The 21690-nt window shown below is 33.9% G+C and overlaps 2 protein-coding genes across 4 annotated transcripts in view; both read right to left on the minus strand.

Moving 5' to 3' along the window:
- The window catches only part of LOC142336524 (uncharacterized), a 28246-nt gene extending 15236 nt beyond the window's left edge, over positions 1-13010 (minus strand). Inside the window, exon 1 of the mRNA XM_075385431.1 lies at positions 12980-13010. Coding sequence (XP_075241546.1) covers positions 12980-13010 — 31 coding nt within the window. The remainder of the gene's footprint in view (positions 1-12979) is intronic.
- A 4750-nt stretch (positions 13011-17760) lies between these two features.
- Positions 17761-21690, minus strand: part of LOC142335921 (vesicular glutamate transporter 1-like) — a 93867-nt gene continuing 89937 nt past the window's right edge. For all 3 annotated transcript variants that reach the window (XM_075384306.1, XM_075384305.1, XM_075384307.1), the window contains exons 11-12: positions 19126-19342; positions 17761-17986 (exon numbers count right to left, since the gene is read on the minus strand). In XM_075384306.1, coding sequence (XP_075240421.1) covers positions 17877-17986; positions 19126-19342 — 327 coding nt within the window. In that variant the 3' untranslated portion in view covers positions 17761-17876. The remainder of the gene's footprint in view (positions 17987-19125; positions 19343-21690) is intronic.

Raw genomic sequence — 21690 nt, forward strand, 5'->3', positions numbered from 1 at the left:
ATATAGAAATTTTATCGGATCAAGGAGTTGTTCAAAGTGAACCAAATTTATATCCCAGACTACCAATACTATTTAGGTTGTAATGCCAAAAGAATGGTCCGCCTAACTTTCGTACAAAAAAAGTTCGCTTTTGAATCGGAAATATCGATTTATTCGCTTATTCTATTTTCAAAAATATAGAAATTTCATCGGGTCAAGGAGTTGTCCAAATCAAACCAAACTCGGTATGGAGTATCACCAGTGTAACCAGAGTGTAAAACAAAAAGAATTTCTGCTATAGTTTGCCTAGGAAAAAAGTTAGTATTTCATACGGTAATTTCCCATTAATTCGAATAATTAATTTAGTTTAGTTTTCAAAAATAGGTCTTTTTCATCGGGTCAAGGAGTTGTCCAAATCGAACCAAACTCGGAATGGAGTATCCCCTGTGTATCTAGAGTGTAAAACGAAAAGATTTTTTGGTATAGCTTGCCTAGGAAAAAAGTTAGTTTTTCATACGGAAATTTGCGAATTTCGCAAATAACGAATTTTAAAAATAGATCTTTTTCGTCGGGTCAAGGAGCTGTCCGAATCGAACCAAACTCGGTATGGAGTATCCCATGTGTATCTAGAGTGTAAAACGAAAAGAATTGTTGGTATAGCTTGCGTAGGAAAAAACATAGTTTTTCATACGGAAATTTGCGAATTTCGCAAATAACGAATTTTAAAAATAGGTCTTTTTCGTCGGGTCAAGGAGTTGTCCAAATCGAACCAAACTCGGTATGGAGTATCCCATGTGTATCTAGAGTGTAAACCGAAAAGAATTTTCGGTATAGCTCGCCTAGGAAAAAAGTTAGTTTTTCATACGGAAATTTGCGAATTTCGCAAATAACGAATTTTAAAAATAGGTCTTTTTCGTCGGGTCAAGGAGTTGTCCAAATCAAACCAAACTCGGTATGGAGTATCCCATGTGTATCTAGAGTGTAAAACGAAAAGAACTTTTGCTATAGCTTGCCTAGGAAAAAAGTTAGTTTTTCATACGGAAATTTGCGAATTTCGCAAATAACGAATTTTAAAAATAGGTCTTTTTCGTCGGGTCAAGGAGTTGTCCAAATCGAACCAAACTCGGTATGGAGTATCCCATGTGTATCTAGAGTGTAAAACGAAAAGAATTTTTGGTATAGCTTGCCTAGGAAAAAAGTTAGTTTTTCATACGGAAATTTGCGAATTTCGCAAATAACGAATTTTAAAAATAGGTCTTTTTCGTCGGGTCAAGGAGTTGTCCAAATAAAACCAAACTCGGTATGGAGTATCACCAGTGTAATCAAAGTGTAAAACAAAAAGAATTTTTGCTATAGCTTGCCTAGAAAAAAAGTTAATTTATCGTACGTAAATTTCCGATTAATTCGAATAATTAATTTATAATATTTTTTAAAAATAGGTCATTTTCATCGGATCAAGGAGTTGTCAAAATTGAACCAAAGATGGTATGGAGTATCCCAAGGGTATGTAGAAGCTAGGAAAAAAAGAATTTCTGGTATAGCTTGTCCAGGAAAAAAGTTAGTTTGACATACGGAAATTTGCTATTATTTCAAATAAGTAATTTTGAAAATTGGTCTTTTTTATTGGATCAAGGAGTTGTTCAAAGTGAACCAAACTGATATCCCAGGCTACCAGTACTATTTAGGTTGTAATGCAAAAAGAATGGTACGCCTAACTTTCCTAGAAAAAAAGTGAGTATTTCAATCGGAAATTTGCGAATTTCGCAAATAACGAATTTTAAAAATAGGTCTTTTTCATCGGGTCAAGGAGTTGTTCAAAGAGAACCAAATTGATATCCCAGACTGCCAGTACTATTGAGATTGTAATGCAAAAAGAATGGTACGCCCAACTTTCCTAGAAAAAAAGTTAGTATTTCAATCGGAAATTTGCTATTATTTCAAATAACGAATTTTAAAAATAGGTCTTTTTCATCGGATGAAGGAGTTGTTCAAATCGAACCAGACTCGGTATGGACTATCCCCTGTATTGGTAGAAACTAAAACAAAAGGAGTTTTTGCTATAGCTTTCCTAGGAAAAAGGTTGGTATTTCAATCGGAAATATCTACTTATTAGCTTTTTATTCGCTTATACTATTTTGAAAAATATAGAAATTTTATCAGATCAAGGATTTGTTCAAAGTGAACCAAATTGATAACCCAGACTACCAGTACTATTTAGGTTGTAATGCAAAAAGAATGGTCCGCCTAACTTTCCTAGAAAAAAAGTTTGTATTTCAATCGGAAAAATCGACTTATTCGCTTTTTCTATTTTCAAAAATATAGAAATTTTATCGGATCAAGGAGTTGTTCAAATCAAACCAAACTCGGTGTGGAGTATCCCCAGTGTAGGTAGAGTGTAGGAAAAAAGAAATTTTTGCTATAGCTTGCCTAGCTTAAAGGTTTTTGTGTCTTAGTCTGATGTGAGAGAATAATATTTAAAGAAATAGTCTTTTTATCTTCAGATATTTGTTTTTGATGGATGTCAATTCGGAATTGAGGAGCAAATTGCTGGCCAGAATTCATGCGCAAGAAAAAGAAAAAGAAGAGTGGTTGAAGAGACAAAAGTCATTCAAAGGAAACAGTCCCAAGTTATCGAAATCATCTAAAATTCCAAAAAAGTCCACCATTCGACATAGATTTGCGTTACGCTTTGGAAATCTTTTAGCATTGGACATGATTGCTGCTAAACGCCATATAGTGAAAAAATTTCCAGGCGTAGTTGGAGTGAATTTTCTTTGTTCCAGAAAAAATCAAAGCCATTTTAATGGATGGATGTTCTTCAATTTGAGAATTAACCTACTCATGGCAGCATCCAAAATTATTCGAAAAAAGTCCAGAAAATTGTGCTATATGAACTGCATAAAGACGGAAATTAATGGATTTGAACGCGAGCCACTGTTTCCAGGAAAGAAAATTCGGGTCAAAGGTCGATTGTGCAAGCCAGAAGTTGTTGTTATTATGAAGAAGTTCAAAAAAGAACGAAAAGGTAATGTCCGTGAGTACAAGAATTGGACACTTCAAACAAGAAACGAAAAAATTGTTTAAATACGGCAAACTGACGTTGAATACAAACGAAATTGATTCTGTAATTTGTTTTACTATAGACGTATCTGATTTTAATTGTAATTTGATTAAAATTGTTCCAGAAATTTGTTACTCAATGTGCTTATTATAGTAATTTTTGCAAATTTGTTCTTCTTTTCATTATTAGAAGTTGAAGTGTTGATGATAAATTGAATTCATTGATCCTCTGGTTTATTTGTAATTGAATTTTTTTGCCTGGGAAGTTTTTTCCGAATAACGATTTGTTATTTGCGAATTTCGCGATTAACAAATTTTAAAAATAGGTATTTTTCATCGGGTCAAGGAGTCGTCCAAATCGAACCAAACTAGGTATTGAGTATCACCAGTATAATCAGAGTGTAAAACAAAAAGAATTTTTGCTAATGTTGCCCAGGAAAAAGTTAGTATTTCATACGGAAATTTCCCATTAATTCGAATAATTAATTTAATGTAATTTTCAAAAATAGGTCTTTTTCATCGGGTCAAGGAGTTGTCCAAATCGAACCAAACTCGGTATGGAGTATCCCATGTGTATCTAGAGTGTAAACCGAAAAGAATTTTCGGTATAGCTCGCCTAGGAAAAAAGTTAGTTTTTCATACGGAAATTTGCGAATTTCGCAAATAACGAATTTTAAAAATAGGTCTTTTTCGTCGGGTCAAGGAGTTGTCCAAATCAAACCAAACTCGGTATGGAGTATCCCATGTGTATATAGAGTGTAAAACAAAAAGAATTTTTGGTAGAGCTTGCCTAGGAAAAAAGTTAGTTTTTCATACGGAAATTTGCGAATTTCGCAAATAACGAATTTTAAAAATAGGTCTTTTTCATCGGGTCAAGGAGTCGTCCAAATCGAACCAAACTTGGTATGGAGTATTTCAAGGGTATATAAAATCTAGGAGAAAAAGAATTTCTGGTATAGCTTGTCTAGGAAAAAAGTTCGTTTTTCGATCGGAAATATCGACATACTCGCTTTTTCTATTTTCAAAAATATAGATATTTTATCGGGTCAAGGAGTTGTCCAAATCAAACCAAACTCGGTATGGAGAATCCCCTCCGTAATAAGAGCATAAAACAAAAAGAAGTTTTGCTATATTTTGCCTAGGAAAAAAGTTCGTTTTTAAAACGGAAATATCGACTTTTTAGCTTATTATTCGCTTATTCTATTTTGGAAAAAATAGAAATTTTATCGGATCAAGGAGTTGTTCAAAGTGAACCAAATTGATAACCCAGACTACCAGTAAAATTTAGGTTGTAATGCAAAAAGAATGGTCTGTCTAACTTTCCTAGACAAAAAGTTCGTTTTTGAATCGGAAATATCGATTTATTCGCTTTTTCTCTTTTCAACAATATAGAAATTTTATCGGATCAAAGATTTGTTCAAAGTGAACCAAATTGATATCCCAGACTACCAGTACTGTTTAGGTTGTAATGCAAATAGAATGGTCCGCCTAACTTTCCTAGAAAAAAAGTTTGTGTTTCAATCGGAAATATAGACTTATTCGCGTTTTCTATTTTCAAAAATATAGAAACTTCATCGGGTCAAGGAGTTGTTCAAAGTGAACCATTTTATTATCCCAGACTACCAGTTCTATTTACGTTGTAATGCAAAAAGAACGGTCCGCCTAACTTTCCTTGAAAAAAAGTTAGTATTTTAATCGGAAATTTGCGAATTTCGCAAGTAACGAATTTAAAAAATAGGTCTTTTTTATCGAGTCAAGGAGTTGTTCAAAGTAAACCAAATTGATATCCCAGACTACCAGTACTATTTAAGTCGTAATGCAAAAAGAACGGTCCGCCTAACTTTCCTAGAAAAAAGTTAGTATTTTAATCGGAAATTTGCGAATTTCGCAAGTAACGAATTTAAAAAATAGGTCTTTTTTATCGGCTCAAGGAGTTGTTCAAAGTAAACCAAATTGATATCCCAGACTACCACTACTATTTAGGTCGTAATGCAAAAAGAACGGTCCGCCTAACTTTCCTAGAAAAAAAGTTTGTGTTTCAATCGGAAATATAGACTTATTCGCGTTTTCTATTTTCAAAAATATAGAAACTTCATCGGGTCAAGGAGTTGTTCAAAGTGAACCATTTTATTATCCCAGACTACCAGTTCTATTTACGTTGTAATGCAAAAAGAACGGTCCGCCTAACTTTCCTTGAAAAAAAGTTAGTATTTTAATCGGAAATTTGCGAATTTCGCAAGTAACGAATTTAAAAAATAGGTCTTTTTTATCGAGTCAAGGAGTTGTTCAAAGTAAACCAAATTGATATCCCAGACTACCAGTACTATTTAAGTCGTAATGCAAAAAGAACGGTCCGCCTAACTTTCCTAGAAAAAAGTTAGTATTTTAATCGGAAATTTGCGAATTTCGCAAGTAACGAATTTAAAAAATAGGTCTTTTTTATCGGCTCAAGGAGTTGTTCAAAGTAAACCAAATTGATATCCCAGACTACCACTACTATTTAGGTCGTAATGCAAAAAGAACGGTCCGCCTAACTTTCCTAGAAAAAAAGTTAGTATTTTAATCGGAAATTTGCGAATTTCGCAAATAACGAACTTAAAAAATAGGTCTTTTTTATCGAGTCAAGGAGTTGTTCAAAGTAAACCAAATTGATATCCCAGACTACCAGTACTATTTAGGTCGTAATGCAAAAAAAACGGTCCGCCTAACTTTCCTAGAAAAAAAGTTAGTATTTTAATCGGAAATTTGCGAATTTCGCAAATAACGAATATAAAAAATAGGTCTTTTTTATCGAGTCAAGGAGTTGTTCAAAGTAAACCAAATTGATATCCCAGACTACCAGTACTATTTAAGTCGTAATGCAAAAAGAACGGTCCGCCTAACTTTCCTAGAAAAAAGTTAGTATTTTAATCGGAAATTTGCGAATTTCGCAAGTAACGAATTTAAAAAATAGGTCTTTTTTATCGGCTCAAGGAGTTGTTCAAAGCAAACCAAATTGATATCCCAGACTACCAGTACTATTTAGGTTGTAATGCAAAAAGAACGGTCCGCCTAACTTTCCTAGAAAAAAGTTAGTATTTTAATCGGAAATTTGCGAATTTCGCAAATAACGAATTTAAAAAATAGGTCTTTTTTATCGAGTCAAGGAGTTGTTCAAAGTAAACCAAATTGATATCCCAGACTACCAGTACTATTTAGGTCGTAATGCAAAAAGAACGGTCCGCCTAACTTTCCTAGAAAAAAGTTAGTATTTTAATCGGAAATTTGCGAATTTCGCAAATAACGAATTTAAAAAATAGGTCTTTTTTATCGAGTCAAGGAGTTGTTCAAAGTAAACCAATATGATATCCCAGACTACCAGTACTATTTAGGTCGTAATGCAAAAAGAACGGTCCGCCTAACTTTCCTAGAAAAAAAATTAGTTTTTTAATCGGAAATTTGCGAATTTCGCAAATAACGAATTTAAAAAATAGGTCTTTTTTATCGAGTCAAGGAGTTGTTCAAAGTAAACCAAATTGATATCCCAGACTACCAGTACTATTTAGGTTGTAATGCAAAAAGAACGGTCCGCCTAACTTTCCTAGAAAAAAAGTCAGTATTTTAATCGGAAATTTGTGAATTTCGCAAATAACGAATTTTAAAAAGAGGACTTTTTCATCGGATCAAGGAGTTGTTCAAAGTGAACCAAATGGATATCCCAGACTACCAGTACTATTTAGGTTGTAATGCAAAAAGAACGGTCCGCCTAACTTTCCTTGAAAAAAAGTTAGTATTTTAATCGGAAATTTGCGAATTTCGCAAGTAACGAATTTAAAAAATAGGTCTTTTTTATCGGCTCAAGGAGTTGTTCAAAGTAAACCAAATTGATATCCCAGACTACCACTACTATTTAGGTCGTAATGCAAAAAGAACGGTCCGCCTAACTTTCCTAGAAAAAAAGTTAGTATTTTAATCGGAAATTTGCGAATTTCGCAAGTAACGAATTTAAAAAATAGGTCTTTTTTATCGGCTCAAGGAGTTGTTCAAAGTAAACCAAATTGATATCCCAGACTACCAGTACTATTTAGGTCGTAATGCAAAAAGAACGGTCCGCCTAACTTTCCTAGAAAAAAAGTTAGTATTTTAATCGGAAATTTGCGAATTTCGCAAGTAACGAATTTAAAAAATAGGTCTTTTTTGTCGGCTCAAGGAGTTGTTCAAAGTAAACCAAATTGATATCCCAGACTACCAGTACTATTTAGGTTGTAATGCAAAAAGAACGGTCCGCCTAACTTTCCTAGAAAAAAAGTTCGTTTTTCAATCGGAAATTTGCGAATTTCGCGAATAACGAATTTAAAAAATAGGTCTTTTTCATCGGGTCAAGGAGTTGTTCAAAGTAAACGAAATTGATATCCCAGACTACCAGTACTATATAGGTTGTAATGCAAAAAGAACGGTCCGCCTAACTTTCCTAGAAAAAAAGTTAGTTTTTTAATCGGAAATTTGCGAATTTCGCAAATAACGAATTTTAAAAATAGGTCTTTTTCATCGGATCAAGGAGTTGTCCAAATCAAACCAAACTCGGTATGGAGTATCCCCAGTGTATTTAGAGTCTATAACACAAAGAATTTTTTCTATAGCTTGCCTAGGAAATGTAAAATTTATTTAATGAAGAGGTGCACCCCCCCTGCCCCGTTGAGACGCCGGTTAGTCGGTTTCCCCCCCGCTGGGATTTTGTGCACCTCATGGTGGGGACGTAAATGGCGTATTATGCACATGTCTGCAGCTGTCTGGATTGTCATTGTCAAAAAACCAGCTGGGGTGCTGGTTCAGGTAATGTAAAAAAAATGGTGTTGCTTTGAAAAACCCGAGTCGTGGTAGCGCTTAAAATTTTTTTTTTCACCGCATTCTAACGGTAGCGCTGAAAAATTTTTTTTCACCGCATTCTGCTCGTAGCGCTAAAAAATTTTTTTTTCACCGCTTAAGCGGTGAAAAAAAAGTTTTCACCGCTACTAGCATAATGCGGTGAAAAAAAAGTTTTCACCGCTACTAGCATAATGCGGTGAAAAAAAATTTTTCAGCGCTACCACGAAGCGGTGAAAAAAAAGTTTTCACCGCTAAAATCGCTAATCTTACAAAAATTCACCGCTAAATTAATCGCTAATCTTACAAAAATTCACCGCTATGAACGCATTGAACGCTAAAAGATGCGGGCGCTTTGCGGTGAAAAAACTTTTTTTTCACCGCTAATCACCGCTAATCTTACATTATTTTTTGACCAAACCTCGACCCGGGTCAGAAAAAAAGAAGACATTTGTTCCTTAAAAGCAACCCAATATTCATTTTTTCATTGTTTACAGCAGCTCAAAAAACAAGAACACACAACACACATACGTTAATTTTGCGAGCTTTAAAACTTCCGAGCAGGGTTTCAAGATCCAGTTTTGTTGGATCTGTTTATGGTTTCTCTAAATCTTAGAGGTCAAAATTTGTGATACAAAAAATTATGATACCAAAATTGATAATACAATCAAAATTGTCCAGTACTTACACTTTAAAACATACGCAATTTTCAACCACAAAACGTTTTCTGTTTCTTCTATTTCATTTCAGAATCTCGGCGAAGAGAACATCTCTCTGTTCTGAGCTTTCTCGGCTGCCGAATTTTTCAATTAATTAAATCCAGAGCATATGTTTTTCCACAGCAGTCAATAACATTGCTGGCCATGACACATTTTTCAGATGGAGCAATATGGACAACAAAAACTTTCCATATACTTGTGTTTCGATATGGCTTCACATAAAATCAAGGCGTTTCTTTTGAACAATGCAGTGGATAGAATTTTTCGACGAAAGAAGTTGACAAAATTCGGGAAATGGTAAAAAAAAACTTTTGTTCATTGAAATTGGAGAAACTCCTTGTACTTGGATCTCTACAGAAAAAAGAGATCTTCTGAAGTCGTGGGCAAAATGACAATATTGTTAGTTTGCTTTTCTCTTGAACTTAAGTTCATTTGAGACCTGTCAAAAACCAGTGCAAAAAGAAAGAAAGACAATACGACAAAAATAAAAAGTTCAATTAAACTTGCGCGAAAATGGCAGTAAAGCCGTTAAAACCATAAGTTTTCACCAAGAACATTAAAAATGTTCAATTGCGCAATTTTGCAAAACCAACTTGACCTACCATTGATGTTATAATTTAGAAAGAAAAAAAGCATATAAAATGTACAAAAATATAAAAATCAGTTTTTGAAATCTCGTAGTAACAAAGCCGGGAATCAATTGGTTCAAACTAAAATTGTCATTAAGACCAAATCATAGCTCACTGGAAACAGGTTTTGAGCTGTCTTTACAGTAACTAAGCTACATATAGACCAAAAATTGAATGAAAAAAGCAAAGCACAAAAATTTAAAATTGTTTTTAAAAACAAATAAATTCATATGTCACAACAGACAAAATTTTTCAATAAAAGGTATGAACTGATTTCCAGCACCCCAAGAAACCAATTCCATCTGTTTTTAATGATATTTAGTAGCAACACTATAAAATAACAACAAATACAGGCAGAAGCCAAAAACTTCACAAAAAATTTTATAAAGGAGAACAAAAAATAAACCCAAACAATTAAGAGTATCTAAAACTCGAAGAATTATGAAATTAAATAGTCGAAGCCGTCAGTCAAAACATATACCCAACAGACGATGGAACATTTGAATCAACCAAAGTAGCTGACCTCTCTTCTAATGAGGTCGAATTTCTTGATGACGGAAATGGGAGCAAAAAATAGACAGTCAAAAAGTCTTTAATTTTGATTCTATAAAAAATTTATCAAAGTTATTACAACACTCAGATATAAATAGAATTGTAAATATTCAATTATACGTCTTGAGGAAGCAATTCAGACGCATCATTGTCAGGTCTAGGTCGTAATAAAACAAAACAAAGACGAAAATTAAAAATCCACTAAATTTTGTGTCTCAGCCCATAAAAGCAAAGACAAAAACAATTATCATATCCAATTGTTGCTGCGTTTTTTTATGCTGTGCGTTTTCTCTACTATTCATTCATTCAATTGAACCTGCCAAAAAGGTGACAATTCGACAAGAAGGTAAAATGAAACCAAAAAAATTAAATAATTATCAACATCCAAAGAAATATTTTGAAAACTCTTAGTACACCCGAATCAGGAAATCATTCATTAAGCAAAAACCTGTTACAGACATTTACCGTTAAACTTAGAGCCACTACAAAACGTTCTAAATGATTACTGACAGTAATTGAGTTTTCACTGTCTTTAGTGATACTACTCCTTGAATTGAGAAAATTAAGATAAAATAGTGGCAAAGTTCAAAAGTTCATCGATATTTTCTTTTAAAAAATAAATTTAAAATTACAAGGAACCTTAGATAACAACTGAAATCTTTGTTGTTGATCATTTACACCTCCTATAGGGTTGTACTTGGATCGTTGATTGGGGAAACTAAGTCACTGGACTACACAGTAACAATTTAACGTGAAACATAGGAATTCCATACAATATTTTGAAAACATTTGGTCAAAGCTATAAAAACGATGAGCTTAACACTGGAACCACAATATATGTCCAGATGCCCTCCGCTTTTGTAAATAGTATCTGTCAAAAAATGAGCCCTGATTTGTCAGTAATTAACATATTAAATGAGGAATTTTTTATAAAAAAAGGCCGAGTCCCAAAAACATCTAGAACTTTTTCACTATAAGGATTCATGTGGAGATCAAGATCAGCTCTTATAATGCTGCGCGTCTACAAAAACACTCAAATGTTCAAATAGTTACCAAATAGATTGACTTTTAAAAGAATATTGAAAAAATTAATGCCTTTTATATATTTATCGAGTTTAATTTTGGGAAAACTGGTAAATTTATAATTACAGATGGCTCTTAAAGCCAGCAGTACAACAACTAGCTCTCTTTTTGAGCGTACGAGTACGAAGAAAATGTCTGCACTTTTAAGATGTATTTTTCCAGCCAATTGAGGGAAAATTGTCTAAAAGGCATATTTGGTTCCGTTTTGACGAAAAAAGTCTGATTTTTCAAGAAGTTAGCATAAATTCAAGCCAAAAACTCTAATCGATTTTTCTTTAACTCTCCTCTATCCTTAAGGCTAAAAGCAAAAACACTCTACCGTTAGGAATTTTATGATATTTTTAGCGAAACTGACGGAAATGGGAAAAAATTTACAAAAATTTGAACACAAGGAACACAATTGAGCCGAATGTTCACAAAACTTAAAATCTCGAAAACTCCCTGAAAAAAGCGCAATCCAAAAAAATTATTTAATTCCACATTCTACGCTGGACGTGTTTTTCAATGATACCACTCACAACTCCCTCTAACGGTTATATCGATCGGCCAAAATTGACGGAACAAAAAAATCATTTGAGTAAATAGTTCCTCCCCCCACTAAAATGGGTTGGAACAATTACAAGCTGATGCAATTCAGCAACTGCCAAAAAGCACAAAAATCAATGACTTACTAAGGGAACGGGAGCCATGAAATGAGATGATTTTGATTGGTCAACCATGTTTTTGACGCACGAATTGTCTGTTTTTTTTCCGCTTTTTGAAACAGAAATTGTCCGACAAGTTTCCAGAAGTTAATCTGAAACAACACAATCAAAAAAATGTTGATCGATTAAAGAATTAGATAGCAAAATTTAATTCGTTTCCGGATGAACAGGAAATATTTAAGAAACTGTTTGCTCTGAAAATTGAGAAAAATACGATTAAATGAAACAAAATGTCTATTATTCAACCTCTGACAAAATGCGAGGCAGAAAGAAAAAAAATAACTCACATGATCTTGGTTTTGGTTTCAATTCTGGACCAAATACCGCACTTTGTAAAATGAGCATTTTCAATTAAGCGGAGAAGTTGTAGTCAAACGACAAAACCCATTAGACGATAGAAGTCATTATGTCCATGTGGTACTGTGCCTTTGCTACTTTTTGATGGTTTTTATAGTTTGCTTTCTTCTTTTCTATTTGTCTGCTTATGATTTTCCTCAGCAACTTTTCCAGACCGTGACATACGAAGTCCCAGAAAAAAGTGGAAATTTGAACGTAGTCAAAAACATAAATTACGTCTGTTTCTTATTCAATACTTTTGACATTTTTTCCAAATTTGTGAGCATATTTATGAAAGTGTTGATTTTTTCATTCGATTTTTTTTACTATTCAGAGCAATGGCTAGATTTTGTCAAATTTCTTATGTGCCAAGATTAAGTTAATGCTCACAAAGTTGATGCTGTTTTTGTTTTTTCATAGTGGCTCGTGTTATGCTCTTCGAAACACTTTTGCAAAAATAGCACCGAAAACTCAATTTTTCAAGGAATCCGATTATTTTCGAAAAAACAAAAAATAGCTAAACATCCTAGTAGAAAGCTTGCAGGACAAACCAGTATCAGTATGCCTCATCCAAGTCTCGCAAAATTCTATCAGAATCCAAAACTTTTTGATGAATGAATATTCGACAACCTTTAAATTTAATAGGTCGAACACAGAGGCGAAATTTTGAAACTTTCATTAAAAGTTGTTTTGACTTGAAATAAATTGTTATTTGTAAAGATGGGTTTTTCTACCAGTAAATAATATGCAAAAACGGTAAATAATAAGCACCAAAAAATGAGTTCTCACCTCAAGAGTACTTCGCAATTGTAACCCCCTCTCAACACAGTGGAAAAACTACCTTCCAAAAAAGATTTTATAAAGCACTGAAGCGATATTCTGCTGGAACATAATGAAATCATTGGTGTCAATTTAAGCAAAAAAGTTTACAAAGAGCTTCAATATGCAAAAAATATGAGAAATTATAGGAAACATATTAAAAACAGCCTGGCAGTGAAAAAAAAAACAGATAAACATGAAGCAAAGTGAACCAAGGCATATTTGATATCTCATTTTGCAGAGTTAAGCCAATTACCTAAGTCATGTGATGCGCCCTTGGCCATCATTTTGTTATTTCGGATTTCAGCCAGAAAAACGAGCAAGAAATTATGCAATAAAGTAGACGCTCAGGAATGTGTTAACTATTGGAAATCACAATATTGAATTTAAATCATCGTTTAGGTTTATAAATAGAAGATGGCTTAAGCGATCACAAATACCAAACATGCAAAATATTTTTTTGAGAAAGTTTGATCAAAAGCATTCAGAGGCAAAAATTAAAAAAAACTAATATTAAGGGTTCTGCGGGCAATTAAGTTTAAAAATGAACACTAAACAAAAACAACTAACTGAAGCAAACTTTGAATGCACAAAAATGAGTCACTCCGTAGGAACCATAGGCATAAAAAAATTAGCACAAACCAAGCAAAAAAACAAGAAACATTTATGGTGAACAAAAAGAAAGGCGTGCGACCAATTCAATTTAATAGTTTATCACTTAGTAAAATGGGTTAGGACATTGGCCGCAAAGATTTGCAAAACTTGCTTATGACAAAAACTTCAATGATTTTTTCAAAAAATTGCTCAGAATTGTACAGAGTTTTCAGGTCAAACGTTTTTAATCCCAAAACTCAAACAACTGAATCCATATTTCTATTATAGATGGATTAAAATTTCATTCAGTTATTCTCAACTATAGGGTTAAAAATGAGAAAAACCTTTGGAAAGGCAGGGATAGAATGTTCAAGCGATTCAATTAGAAGTGAGAATATTAAAACACAGAAGACTTTCAGTTTATTTGAAGTCAGGAGAGAGGTTAAGCACTTTTCCAGTTTCAAAAGAAATTGTGACAATTTTTATTTGAGAATGTTTCCACATAATTGTGAAAAAATTGTTCATTAGGAAAGAGCGGTGTATTTAATTTTAGAATCTTTTCGAAATAATCGTAAACAGATTTTGAACACTGATATTACATATTTCATGGCAGTTAGGTATGTATGGCACACCACAAAAATCTATACGTGAACTTCTTTTTCTTCATTATTTACACAAATGATCGCTCATCTCTAAAAACATAAATACTCAAAGGGACAATAGTAGTAATTTTATCACCACAAAAAAACTAGTGAAAAACTCTAACTCCGGGAAAAATTTTTGTGTAATAATTTTTAGTTAATACATAGCACGTTTAGGGAAAAGTTTGCTAAACACAAACAATACAACCAGCAGTACGATGTCGTACTTTGAGCTACGGTAAACGACATACCTTTTTAGTGGAAATTGTTCTTTGCAAAAGATTCATAGGCCACTCCGCGCAAAATACCATATAGTAAACAAGTGGTTGAATTTATTATCTATTTTCTGCAAGATGATGTTACTTTTTAGATACAAAACCATTAATGGCACCCAATGTGTTTCTACTCTCACTTTTCATGAAAAAAATTGTGTCCCAAAAAAAATCAATTTGCTCATTAAAATAAAATATTTAAAAATTTTCTGAAAACATAACACATTCGACTATATTAAACAAAAAAGCAAATATCAGATGAAGGACTGTGCGCAGAGCTGTTGGAGATCTATTTCTTCTGGATTATAAATTTTATCTAGCCTTATATACCAAACTGCATGCCAGAGCCTCACTGGAAAATTTTTTGGATCTATTCTGTTTCGCCCCCAGTTATAATTTTAGGCCCTCAATTGTACGTGCTATTTTTTAAATAGTAACCTGCTTTATAACAACACACATAAAAAACGCTGGTGGGGGCGAAACAGAATAAATCCGAGTTTTTTAGCAGGCATATTTTTTGTGTGTAAATTTGTCATTACCCTGATTTTTCGTGCTCTCAACCAAGTAAAGAAATAAAATATACTGGTCAAATGGATACTCCCGAAAAATGACCTTTTCAATCTACTGGTGATTGCTTTTTGCTACTTTTCTCTGATTTCAAAAATATATTTTCTTTATAAAAAAAGGAAGATCGTTTTTCCTAATATAGCCACTCATAATTTTGGAAGAAAAGAAGTTGAAATTCAAACGGAGCTAATTCAATCGGATACGAAAGCGTCCTCAATATTTATTTTGCAGTACTTTGGAGGAACTACTTAACAGTCTGACAATAATTTGGCGAGTAAACTGAAGATACGAAGGAGAACTCTAAAACTTTTTTTGCCAAAACAAATTAGCTGAGCTATAGCACAGATAAAACGGGTTCGTTTTCTAATCATAAAATCAAGAAAAACTCAAAAACATAAGTTTCCCAAATTAGTTAGCACTGTTTATTGTCCATATGTTTCTCTAACTTCAAGAGGATATATGTTTTCAATGGCTGAAATAGATGTTTTATTGGTCGTTGTCAAAAATTTCTAAAGTTAGGTGTGACTACGGAAGAAGCTTCTATTGAAATTTTTGTCAACGTTAATTCTGTTAGCCAGCTCTTATTCAATCGGCACAAAAAATTATACAACACAAAAAATATACATGGTCTTTCAATTACTGTTAGAGATCAGAGAAATAATTAAACTAATTGTTTCTGACTTTTTGACAACTTGGTTTTAGAGTTCAGTGAATATCGTTTTTTTAACAACTTTAGTTTCTAATATTGTTACCTCAACGCAGGAATTCAAACTTGCACTTTTAAACTGATTTATGAGTCAGGCTAATTTCAGCAGCTGTAATAATGCCAATTCTTTTAAAAAATATTTTAATTTCAAAAAATACGTCAAACTTTAGTGTATCTCATTTTGGTGCAAAGTGCAGTAGAAAAATGTCGAGGAAAGTGCTGAGGGTGGATGCCGGTGTTTCTATTTTGTGGGCGGAATGAGGGAGTCAAACTTTGAATTGAAAGAACGACCTTCCCACCCTGAAATTGTCTCCTCAAAACAATTTCGGTGAACCGCATATTTAGAGACGACTAATTTAATTGCTACAAATCACTACTTTAATTGCTACAAAAATTGTTTCAGAGCAAGAAATAGTCAACTAACAATCTAGAACAGAAACGCAAAAAAAAACATCAAACAAAAATTTTGCGTAAAATCGGCCAACAAATTTACAATAATTGCTTTCAAAATTAAGAAAGACAAATTAGCTAAAATTTTTGAAATTTCGTGAAAGTTAATTTCACGAGCATTACAAATTTTTTTTCATAATTACCAGCTGACTTTATTGACAAATAGGGTCGGACTTTCAAACCTCGTAAAACGCAATCTGATTATAGTTCAAAAACTCCCAATTTTGATTCAAGATCAAAAACTTTGATGCCGATCTGTGTTAAAACTCCTAATTCCAACCGATAAAAAAACGTACATCAAAACCGCTGCTCTGAGGATTCTAGACTCTCTTAGCCGTAATAAGACGCTCTACCTTCTGCGTACACACCTCTTCGAGTCGTAAGAAATTTCAACTGTTTACCACAATATAGCTTAGCTTACCTTCAAAGATAAAAACAACTTCGTTTTTTTTGTAGTTTTGTTCCGAAGTTCAGTTTTGAAGACATTACTTCTTAGTTAATACTTAGCAGCCAACGTCTAAGATCTTCGAAAAAATAATGGGTAATTAAAAATCAGAATTCGCCCGAAGATGACAAAAATTAACATTTTAACACTTTGGTTTGAATAATTCATCTGATTTACACTGCATTAACATTAACACTTAAGTAGAATTGAGAAATTTGGTCAAGGATGCTTGCTTTGCTTTCTCAATTCATCAGGAAATAAAAATATCTACAAGATGAAATAATCTAACAGAAACGACCAACTCAAATTTAAGATGCAAATATACACAATTTTCTACCAAATCAATATCACGATTAGTTAATAATTCAGGTGCAGAAAATGGTCAAAAATTTATCTTCCATTTGATTTTTCTCAGCGAAAATGAGGCGGATATTTGAGTGAAATATTAAAATCAATAAGTTGAGATTACACGGAATTTCTGGGAATATATATACAAGATATGAATATTTGTAGATAGAAAATATAAAATATGAACAAAAAATAATAGAGCTCCAAAAATTAAGATAGAACTATTACACATTTACAACTGAACCAGTCAAGTGATACGAGCCAAAACTTTTTTTACTGCTGTGGGTTATTTCATGTGACCCCCTCCCTTAATACGTTTGCACACCCAGGCACATGCCATTACATAGTTACTCATTCAGTAAAAATATGTCACGTACGCCTGAGCGCTGCAAGCAATATGCACCCTTTAAGGTGACAGGGGGGGGGGGGGGGGTGCACAAAAAGATAACATTCTTTAACACCAGATTTTAAGAAAAGTAGTTTTGGCATTTCGACTTGGGCTAAAATTTATCTATTCCAATTATTTATTGCACAAGATATTGCAAATTATCAGTCAGTCAAATTAGTCAATTTTAAACAATTTGTAGTTCTAGTGATTTAAAGATTGCCTTTCGCAGAAAAAATTGTCAATTTGAGCAGTACTATCACTTCTTAGTCAAAATTATTTGCAGATTAAGTCACCCATTTTTTTTGCCTTTCCACGAACTAACACAGAACAATGACTGAATTTTGGAATCTAACTATTGCAAAAAATGTCGTATCTTATGCTCTTACAACCCTTTCATAACCTGCAAAAGATTTTGTGTGAAATAGGTTAACATTTAGCTTTAAAATGACATTTCGCGCTGAAAACTGTTTTCTTTTCCACCCAGCATAGAAAATCTCTAATCAATAACTATACAACTTAAATGGTATATAGCAATTATGATCGCTATTCGCACCTTTTATTAAGCATCAATGCAAACCCTTACCAGTGAAAAAATCTTAACTTTTCTGTTCATACATGACTATGGACACATGGGGGGGGGGGCAGAAAACAGTTTCGTGAGTTGTCAGAATTGTAATGATTGGGAATCATAAGACATTTCGAGTTCTTTTGGGGTGTTGTGTCGAGTGTCAAGAGTGAGTTATCAAGAGTAGTTCATGAGAGATCCCCCGTTATGTTCACTCCGCCCATCGTAGTACTGGGGTGCACCCCCACCCTGGTAGTCGTCGTATCTATTGTCCATCATGCCTCGACCTTTAGTAACAGAGTTGGTTGGTTGTTAATCTTTTATAAGCCCGGCTTTAAAATACTGGATCTACTCTGTTTCGTACCCCCCCCCCCAGAAAGTTTTTTTTATGCGTTATATTTATATGCCATTTCGGGACGGAATAGATTCCAAATACTTCATTTTTTATGGCTTTTAAAATTCTAATTATTTTCAAAAAATTAAGCATGATATGTAAACTTCGATGTCAGGACAATTTACCAAATTCATTTCACCCAATGCCAATTTTGTTTAACCCTATTGTGTTATAATTACCAGAATGACTAAAAAACATTAAATGACTAAAAAGCAAGAATGACTTGAAAGCAGCCAGCAGAACTTGATATGCAACCATCGGATTATTTTGTCCAATTAAGTATGTTAAAATATCCTCAGTAAAATGGCAGTTTGGGTTATAATGTCATTCGGTTAAATGGAATTGGGTAAATTGTCATGTAACCGTAAAAAATTTACGCTGCCAGGTTCTAAACCATATTGTTTATTATTCAGGCTCTTTTTGTGAATAATAACATTGTTCTTTTTTCGACTTCAGCTATTGAAAATGGACAAAAATTAAGACGACTCTAAATTCTGCTATTTTTATTAGACTACATCAGAACCAGTTTCAATACGAAAAATATTTGAAAACTTTTTACACTTCAAAGCGATATATCCAACATATCGCTTTTGTTTTTCACAAGCATTTTGTATTTACGGTTTCCAAAATTTTACAGATCTAGAGAAAAAGAACATTATTTAGAAGACCCTCATAAATCAGCAGAGTCAAAATTATTGAAACAATTCTTTCTGTTTCAGCCATTCCTGCTTTATTTTCTCTGCCATTAACCAATGCTTCAAAGGTGACGTTTTGAAAAGATGAACTTATACTTGTTCGAGCAAAAAGCTCCACAATAGCTAATACTAAATGTGCGCATAACATAATTATAGAATCTTTTTTGTTCACGACTGAAAAGAAACAAAATTTTTGTAAATTATAAACACTATGGTCAGAACTAACAGTTTAGAATTTAATTTACTCGTTAACCAGCAGGTTCCAAAAATGGGTTAATTTTTACAAGATTTCAAAATTGACCAAAGAAGGCGTATTGATTCCTTTAAGGACTCTTACCTATGGAGTCGTTTTCGTTTCCTACTGGGATGCCGACAGTTCCGTATCCCTTAGAGCTGTAGAAGGGTGCCTGGTCTCCTCCAAACTGTTCCTCATTTGAGGCTTTCTCGTCCGCCCACGGCTGTTTCTCACCAGATGCGAAGATTGCGTAGAATATGACACCCAGAATATGCACACACGCAGCTACCACAAACACTCTCTGCCACTCGTTCCTAGTCTGTAACATTGATAGGACGCGCTGACATTCAATATAGATCAATTCAAGATAGGGATTTAGCAGGTTTTCTCTACCCCGACATTGAACACCGATACAAAACTGCATACTCAAAATTGGTTTGTGAAACAATGAAATAAACATAACCCACTAACGTCGGGCGAATTGCTCTCGAACGACCAGCGAGCGGTTGGATTCGGTAGTAGCTAGCTGGGGATTATGGCGGGGGGGGGGTGGTGGTGACCAACGTATTTGAGGGGAGTGGGCGTTGGTTCAAGCGATGGGGGGTAGGGTTGAGGGTTGCGCAGGCTAGATGAGAGGGGGGTTCAAATCGACAGATGGATCAGGGTGGAACATGGGAGTGTTGATGTGGGGGTAATGGGGTGTGTAAGATGACAGGGGGGGGGGACGAAAAGTCGGATCTTTTCCGTTTGTGCCCCCCCCCCCCCCCCCCGTACGTTATGCAACCCCAGTTACGGAGCACGTGCCATCACATACATAGTAAACCTTTATGTAAAAATATGGCACGTGCGTCTGGGGGTGCAAAAAATATGCACCCTCTAAACTGGTGGGGGCACACACGGAAAAGATCAGAAAAATCAAATGGGTGAGACGAAAAATCGTTTTAGCGAAAAATAGCAGTTAAAAAAACCACAGGACTATAATTGCTACAAACTTCGTTTGAGAGCAATTAAACGTAGCCGAGAGGTAGACGTAAAACAGCCACCACTGGCAAATGACCAACGTCCGGATTTCGGATTGAATCAGATAAAAAACATCCGGCAGATTGCCGGAAAATAACCGCCGTTGACTCCCAGAACCAAGATTGGGACTGAAAGAGAAAAACTGAAAAAATGATTTTTGTAGACAAACAATTTGAAAAGCGAACATTTTGATGTCCTTTTGGAGATAAACATACTGCTGTTCCGTAGTGAGACGACACAGGGGCTAGTATCAATACCAGTAAGCATTAGACATGGTAACTAAAAACAAAGTTTGAGTAACGGGCATCTAAAATTGGGCTTTACGGGTTTATCCTGTTTCTATTTCGTGATTTAATTTTTTGATACTGACTCTGTTCATTTCGAAATGCTTTGCCGAGCACCTGCTGTCTAAAAACACTTTTACCAGAAGAGTGAAGCTAGCCTAGAGAAGTCGAAAAGATTTCACGCAAATTGTTGAACAAGCTGTGAACTAAGGTAAAGCAAAAAAAATTACTACGACGAAGTAAAAAAAGGAGCGCTATAATAATCAGCTGAGAAGCTGAGGCAGCTATTAAAAAGAGATAAAAATTGACATCCTAATTTTTTTTGTACATGTCCGTCGTGGTCCGCGGTTTCATTTGATTCATTAAACATGTTGAATTTAGCCTCAAAATTGGAGGACAATAAGCTTCAGAATAATATCAGTATACTCTAAGGATCTCTAGTAACATAATGCATTAAGTTAAGTCTTAAAACATTAAGCCTTAATGACCGGGCTTTACCCATTTATCCCGTTTCTTTTCTTTTCAGTTTGCTTTTTGACCTTCAAGGTATTTGGGTAATTTTTTTTTGAATGAATTCCAAATTCCATGCACTTCAAATAGTTCTTGAGGTGAGCCAAATTCAAATGTGAAAGTTGATTTAGAAAAAAGGTCTTAAAAAAAGGCTTTGAAAAAAGGAGGGAGTCTAAATAATAATCGTTTGAGTAGACAAGGGCGGTTATTAGAAATGAGATGGATAAGTCTCAGTTATCGATTCGCAGCTACTAAAAATCTACAAAAAATTACAAAAGACATTTGAACCTAATTTCAAAAATTTCAGAAAAAATTGAAATCTGGAGCAAGCAAACAAACCGAAAAACAGCGGATAAATTGCTCGCAAACGACAGGCGTGGACAATTTAATTTAGAAGGGTGAAGCTAAAAATTGTTTCATTGTCGGAAAAAAGCGACTTCACAGTGGTTCGAATCACTGACCTCCAGGCTTGCAAAATGACATTTTTACAATCGCTCAATCACTTTTACCAACAAACTCTATTTCAGATCGAGAGCAACTTAGATCACTCAAAAAGTCATAAAGAATTAAAGCGTAAAAAGTTATTCAAGAGGTCAAAAATGTTCTCGAACAAAAGCGCAAAAACGTCAAGCAAAAATTTTGCATAAAAAAGACCAACACGTTCACAAAAATTGCTTTAAACTTCGTTCGAGAGCAATTTAACTTTTTCACCGATTAACGTAGTTATAGTTTAACAACCTGTTGAAAATTTTGTTTCCATTAACCTTCAATTAGAGCGTGATATCATCAGTTACTTCCCTCAAAAGTTAATTAAGCGAAAGTGAGAGCGAGGAAAATGAAATGCGGTTAAAAA

Source organism: Convolutriloba macropyga, chromosome 3 (genome assembly GCF_964194025.1).
Source record: "Convolutriloba macropyga chromosome 3, txConMacr16.3, whole genome shotgun sequence".
Lineage (NCBI taxonomy): Eukaryota > Metazoa > Xenacoelomorpha > Acoela > Convolutidae > Convolutriloba > Convolutriloba macropyga.